Source organism: Sminthopsis crassicaudata, chromosome 3 (assembly GCF_048593235.1).
Source record: "Sminthopsis crassicaudata isolate SCR6 chromosome 3, ASM4859323v1, whole genome shotgun sequence".
In the NCBI taxonomy this organism is placed as follows: domain Eukaryota; kingdom Metazoa; phylum Chordata; class Mammalia; order Dasyuromorphia; family Dasyuridae; genus Sminthopsis; species Sminthopsis crassicaudata.
Genome location: NC_133619.1, coordinates 632008164 through 632015543, shown reverse-complemented (window position 1 = coordinate 632015543; position 7380 = coordinate 632008164). Strand labels below are relative to the sequence as shown.

At 39.1% G+C, this 7380-nt stretch overlaps 1 protein-coding gene across 3 annotated transcripts in view; it reads right to left on the bottom strand.

Moving 5' to 3' along the window:
- Window positions 1-89: 89 nt before the first annotated feature.
- Window positions 90-7380, bottom strand: part of TTC34 (tetratricopeptide repeat domain 34) — an 85369-nt gene continuing 78078 nt past the window's right edge. For all 3 annotated transcript variants that reach the window (XM_074306488.1, XM_074306486.1, XM_074306487.1), the window contains one exon: window positions 90-852. In XM_074306488.1, coding sequence (XP_074162589.1) covers window positions 328-852 — 525 coding nt within the window. In that variant the 3' untranslated portion in view covers window positions 90-327. The remainder of the gene's footprint in view (window positions 853-7380) is intronic.

The following is a 7380-nucleotide window of genomic DNA, read 5'->3' as shown; positions in this document are numbered from 1 at the left end:
GAAGTTCATGTGAAAGCATCTACCTCAAAAGGTTGTTACAATAATCAAATGAGGTTACGTAAGGAAAGTGCATCACAAGTCTTAAAGTGCAATGTAAATGATAGCTTTTATTATTATTATTTAGGCTAATTTTGGATATCTCAATTTTCTCCTCTAAAAAGTAGTTGACAGTTTGTCAGGAGAATAACAGAAAAAATGGACAGCCACTGTGATTAAGTCTCATGTTAAAGGACCACTTTCCCCTGCCCTCCCTAAACAAAGGAGGATGGATACTACCCAGGGAGAAGTGGAGGGGTTAGCTTTTAAAGGCCTCTCTTTTTCTGCAGGTCAGTGAATACTGCAGCCCCATGAGATTTCTCTCTTGAGCCTGCCTCGAAGCTTCTTTAAATCGCTGCTGTTTTCATCTAGAAGGAGGCCATACTCGATCACCTTCCAAGAATCCTCATAGCGCTGTTCCTCTAAGCAGTGCTGACCTGCCACGTGAAACATTTGGGCTAGGTGTTTGGGTCCTGGCTGAGCAGACACACTACGCAGAGCCAGGGATGGAGAGAGCTGGAAGGCTCGGATGAACTCTTCCACGGCACTAGCCTCGTCTCTGAGGCCCAGAAACATTTGGCCTCTAGAGCAAAAATCTTCCACTTGTGTCTGAAGGTCACTGGCTGTGTGCTTCTGGATCACTTTGTCCAAGTCCCTGAGGGCCCGACTGAAGTCCTGCAGGTGGGACAGGCAGGCCGCCCTCAGCCGGAGGTATCTAGGGTTCCCATTGCTGGCCAGGACAGCCAGGGTGTAATAGCCAAGAGCCTTCTCTGGGCACTGATCCTTCCCTAGGGCATTTCCTTCTTCAGCTGCTGCCTGAACAGAGATAGAAACAGGGGCACATAGATTATCTCCCTATTATTTAACAACCAAAAGGACCTTAAGAATTATAGACACTCGGAATTGGAAGGAAACTCCAAGACCAACTGTTCTGACATGGAGCTGAAGAAAAATCCTTTCTACTTCGCATTCCTCCTAAAATGGCTCATTCCAGTTCAGGAAAGTTTCCAGTTTCTCTTTTTTTAGACAGGTTTTTTCCTAACCTCAAATATAATTTTGCCTAGTTAGAATTCTGCCTCTTCCCATCCTCTACCCCCCCAATTACTTCTAGTTCTGGCCTCTGAACCAGGCAGAATAAGTCTCTTTCCTATGGTGAGTCTTCAAAAAAACAACTCCACCTTCCTACAATTTAAACTTTTCCTCCTTAAGGCTAAACATTCCCTTTTACTCATGTGGAATGAACTCAAAAGCCCATTATTTATCTTGCCCTCTTCTGGCTACTCTCCACTCATCAGTTCCATCATTTCAAGTTGTGTCCAACTCTTTGTGATCCTAGTTGGTGTTTAGATGGCAAAGATACTGCAATTACAGATGAGGAAACTGAGGTAAACAGGATTAAGGAACTTGCTCAAGGTCATACAGCTAGTTAAGTGTCTGAGGTCAGATTTGAACTCAGGAAGATCAATTTTCCTGATTCCAGACTCAAGTGCCTTGAGCGCTTAGCTGTCCTTGCTAAAATGGGCTGCCCCAAACTGAACACAATTCTCTTTTTGGTTTTAGTTTTTTATTCATCTTTCCATCCTTCTGAGTGTCCATCCAGCATAAGCACTGGTTGAATTTAATAGAATGAGTTGAGGAGAATAGGAGAATTTTTAGGCAAATTGAACTGGATGATGTGGAATGGACCTTGAAGTTCTTAATCTATGAAAACAGTAGATGACAATAAGAACCTTGGAGGTCCAGGGGCTTGCCCATGGTGACGCAGGGAATGAGTCCAAGTCTTTTATCTTCAGAGTCTGTTCCACTATTCTATTTTCCTATTACCACCACTCCTGTGCTTTCTGGAAAAGAATTTGCCTTTAGTTTAGATGCCTTGGTCCAGAGTTTGAAGGATGGATAAGATATTGTCTAATCCTATTAAAGCACATCTTAGATTGAGATGCATTGAGCTTTGGATGTGGACTTGGGTCATAGTATCACAGGAAAGATCTGGAGGATTTAGTCAATATAATATGAGTCAACAATATAATATGGTGGCCAAGAAAGCTAATGGGCTTCTAGCTTAGATTATAAGAAAAGGACAGTATTCACGAAGAAGGGTGTCATAGTCTTCTTCTCTAGTTTAAGTGCATCTAGAATACTGTGTTCAGTTTTATATGAATAGTTATTATTTTCTCCCAAATCATCATTTTATTTTTATTATTATTGATTATCTTAATCACAACTAGGTGGTGCAGTGGATAAAGCACCAGGCTTGGGGTCAAAAAGACCTGAGTTCAAATCTGGTCACAAATACTGGCTAGCTGTAGGACCCTGGGCAAGTTACTTTATCCTATTTGTCTCAGTTACTATAAAATGAACCAGAGAATGGCAAACTGTTCTGTACCTTTTCCAAAGAAAGCCCCAAATTGGGTCACAAAGACTTGAATATGTCTAAATGTCTAATTAATGAACTCAGTTTCTTATTTCCTCCAACTGAACTTTTTTTCATTCATATTTTTTTTTTTATTTTGAGCTTCAAATTCTCTTTCTCCCTCTAGTTCCTTTCCCACTTAGTGAGAAGCCAAGCAATGTTACCTATTATACATGTGAAGTCCTGAAAAACACATTTTATATTAGCCATGTTGCGTGATTACCTTGGGGACTTTTTCTAAGGCAATTGGGTTAAGTGACTTGACTAGTATCACAAGCTAAGAAGCGTTAACTGTCTGAGGTCATATTTGAACTCAGGACCTCCTGACTCCAGAGCTGGTGCTCTATCCATTGCACCATTTGCCTATCCTGCATAGTTATTTTTAAAGGGAAAATAAAGATCCTATAACAAACAACCACAGTTGAGGAAAACAAATTTCCCCACTGGACATGTCTGAAGATTTATGTCTCTTCCTACATTTTTAGCGCTTCATCTCTCCAGCAGGGTATTTCACCTTGGGTCATTGCATTGACTGGATGGATATTTTATCAACATTAAAAAGATGGAGGGATGAGGAGAACCAGAATAATGACTGGACTAGAGACATATACCATATTAGGACTGACTGAAGGAACAAGGGTAGTTTAGCCTGGAGAAGAGAAATGGAGGTGAATGTGATGGCTCTCTCAAAAATTTGTGAAAGATTGCCATGTGTAAGAGGGATCCGACTTGTTTGACTCAAATGCTAAGAACTAGGAGGTGGAAGTTATAGAGAAGCAAATTTAGACTTCATATGAGGAAGATCTTTCTTGATTTTAGAAAAATCCCAAAGTGTAATAGACTGCCTAGAGAAGCAATACCTTTTCCATTCTTGGGGGATTTTAAAAAGCCAAGGCTAGACGAACATCTGTCAAGTATGTTGGAAAAGGGATCATGTGAGATGCCATTGGGACTAGATGGCCTCTAAGGCTCCAACTGCGATATTCCACAATTTAGTGTCAAGCTAATTTAGTGCCAAAGCCTCTTAGAAATCATCTATTCCCAAAGTGTCATAAAAACCTAAGGTTTTTTTATTATTATTACTATCTGTTGTGTTTCTATCGTAATTCACTCATCACTTCCCACTGACTCTTCCCTTGTGTAAAGAAAAACAATTAGGCAAACATATTGAATAAAAAGACTAAATTTGACAAAATATACAATGTAATTCAATGTGTCATCTATCCCTTCAAAGCATCAAATGGGATAATATTTAGAAAGCCTGGATCATAGTAGGCACTTAATAAATCTTATTTCCTCTTTTCCCTTCATCTATGGGGCAAATGAAAAATTGATAAGCAGTATACCCATCTGCCCATAGTCTTTCCAACATTGATGGCTTCCATAATTTTTAAAAATCTCTGCCAATTTAGGGGCAGCTAGGTGGCACAGTGGACCAGCCCTGAAGTCAGAAGGACCTGAGTTCAAATCTGGCCTCTGACACTTAACACGTCAAAATTGTTAGCACTACTGTCTATCTACCCAGGTTACATGTACCTTCGGAATCTAATGCTTATTGTGCAACAAGAAAATGGTATTTACACACATGTATTGTATCTAGGTTATATTGTAACACAAGTAAAATGTATGGGATTGCCTGTCATCGGGGGGAGGGAGTTGAGGGAGGGGGGGGATAATTTGGAAAAATGAATACAAGGGATAATATTATAAAAAATATAATAAAAAATTATTTTAAAAAATTTATGCTAAAAAAAAATCTCTGCCAATTTGTTGAGCTTGAGATATTTTCCCTTGCATATCTCTTTCTATTAATGTTTTGGAACATTATCCTATGTAGTTACTTAATAGTTTGCAATTCTGCTTCTTTCCAATCCTGCCTTCACACAGCTAAGTGATATTCTTAAGTAAAAGTCTGATCACTCCCCTATTCAATAAACTCCAGTGGCCCCTAATATATAATATAAACTCCTTCATTTGGTACTTAAAACCCTATAGAAATCATTAAAGGTCCAACCTATAGAAAGAGCCTTGCTTTAGACTTAGAGAAACTCCATTCAAATCCCACCATTGATGCTTACTATGTGTGATCTTTGGCAAGTTGCCTTACATCCACTGGCCTCAGTTTACCTCCTTGTAAAATTAGGGATTTGGACTAGATAGTTTCTAAGGTTCCTGCACAGGAGCCTGTGATTTTATATTGGTTTCCCCAATAGAAGGCAAGTTCTCTGAAGACAGGGATCCATTAGTTTTTCTCTTTCTATCTTCATAGCTTAGCATAGTGGCTAGCAAAATAGGCCCTTAATAAATGCTTTTTGATTGATGGATAAGACTACCCCTGATCAGATGGTAATTTCCTTCTAGCTGTCCTGCTGTAGGTCCCATTGAATTATTTCTCTCCCAACAATGATTCAGGGTCCAACAATGGTATTTATTCTCTGGGGCACAGAGCTTCCTCTGGAAATAATGCCTCCCCCATGAAGAAAAATATACTAACCTTTGCTCCAATCTCCCTTAACACCTGTTCATTAGTGGTTGTTATAACAGGGAACAGACGTGTCTGTTGCCTGGGTTAATCTAAAAATTCACTATTAGAAAAGCATCCTACAACATTAATGCTGACTCATTTGTTTTTACAGCCTAAGCAACATGAAACTGGTTCCAAAACATTAAAGTGTGTTTCCCATAATTGACAGTCAAAACTCAGGCAGAAAGCAAGGGGAGGGAGGACCTTGCAGAGGAGGAAAGTAGGTTGCAGAAAGAAGATGCTTAGTTCTCAAGGTTTCAGAAGAGGAAGGGACGGGGGACCATTCTAGGTCCCCATTAATCCAGGCCAGGCTGTTTATTGGCTTTGGGCTAATACTCCTCTCTGTGCTTCTCACCTCCCAAAAGCCAAATGCTTGTTCATGAAGGTCAGCAAGGAAAGCAGCCTGGACCCTCGGTGCACTAATGGATTTTTCATTACTCCTAACAAGCGGATTGTGCTTTCTTCAACCTAGAGAGAATGTGTGAACTGCCAAAGAGAAACTCCACTAAGACTCAGTCCTTCTCAGCAAGGGCAAATGGGCTGTGAGGGTGGAAGGAGGCAAGGAGGAGGGGAAGAAGAATTTGGCACGGCGGGGCTCTTATCTCCCCAAATCCTGCAGGTTCGAAAGGCTGTCCTAACCACCTTAGCTTTCCCTGTTCAAATCTAGTTAAAGAATATGATTATTCTCCATAAAACCCCAAATGAAGTAGACATATACAATAAGAAATAAAAGCAAGCAACCCTTGATAGGTAGGAGGCGGGGTATTACAGTGAAACAAATGGCAGCTCTAAAAAAGAGTAAAAAAGCTTTCTTTATGATCTGTGAGATCTTAGGCAAATTACTTCTCTTATTTGGGTCTCAGTTTTTTGATCTGAGAAATGAGATGGTTGGATAAGGTTTAAACTAAAGACCCCATGGGTATTATACTAATATGCTATCTGAACAGAGTAGAAATGAACAAATAAATCATGTAGACATACTCTGTTTGAACATTTTGCAAGGTAATTAATTTAACTTAATTTGGGAACTTTATCCTAGAAACAAAATATAGAATTTGCTCCATTTTAAATCAGTTTGAAATTCGACATCCTTTGGAAAACTGGGTTTCTTTTTTTAAAAAGTAATATTTAAAATTTATTGTATACTTTTTCCCCACAAATTAAAAAATTATATATATTATAGCTTTTTATTGACAAAACATATGCATGGGTAATTTTTCAGGATTGACCCTTGCAGAAGTGAATGTAAATTGTTAGCACTAATATCTGTCTGCCCAGGTTGCATGTACCTTCGGATTCTAATGTTTATTGTGCAACAAGAAAATGATATTCACACACACATGTATTGTACCTAGACTATATTGTAACACATGTAAAATGTATGGGATTGCCTGTCATCGGGGGGAGGGAATAGAGGGAGGGGGAGTAATTTGGAAAAATGAATACAAGAGATAATATTATAAATATATATATATATATAATAAAAAAAATAAAAAAAATAATAAAATAAAATAAAATAAGTATACCATCAAAAAAAAAAAAAAAAGGATTGACCCTTGCAGGGGCAGCTAGGTGGCGCAGTGGATAGAGTACCAGCCTTGAATTCAGGAGGACCCGAGTTCAAATTTGGTTCTAGACACTTAACACTTCCTAACTGTGTGACCCTGGGCAAGTCACTTAACCCCAGCCTCAGGAAAAAACAAAACAAAACATTAATCCTTGCAAAAATTTATGTTCCCACTTTTCCCCTCCTTCCCTCCCCCGCCTCCCCTAGATGGCAGGTAGTCTTATACATGGAAAACTATGTTTCTTTAAAAGTACCTCACTATCCCTAAAAATTAAAAATCCAACCATATTTGATTATATAAGATGCAGTGTGACACAGCTGAGAAATCATTAAGTTAAAGGTCAGCAAACCTGGGTTTGCATCCTGCCTCTCTCAGGCAGGATTTATCTGTGTGATCTCTGTAACTCACCTTTAATTAGAGAGGATTGGACTAGGAATCCCTTTCCAGGTACCTATGATGGTAAGAGTAATAGAAATCTTGGGAGAATAAGTGCTTGGCATTCTAGGGGACTACTAGGAAAATGGAGAACATTTATTGGAAAGTAGAAGTCCTAACTTATTTGTCACAACATCAAAGATATTGTCCAATTCAATTCAACAACAGTTCTTTCTTGGAATATTTTGTTCAGTTCTCAGTATTATAGTTTGTTTAAGGAATGTAATTATAGGAAGATAACCAGGATGCTGAAGGACCTTATAGCTATGTCATATAAGGGCATGTTTAGCCTAGAAAAGAACAAACTTGAGGGGGACTGTCTCTCTCTACCTGTCTCTCTCTGTGTGTCTCTGTCTCTTTCCTTGATGAAGGGACTACCTTTTGCCTCTTCTATCCTCAGTGCC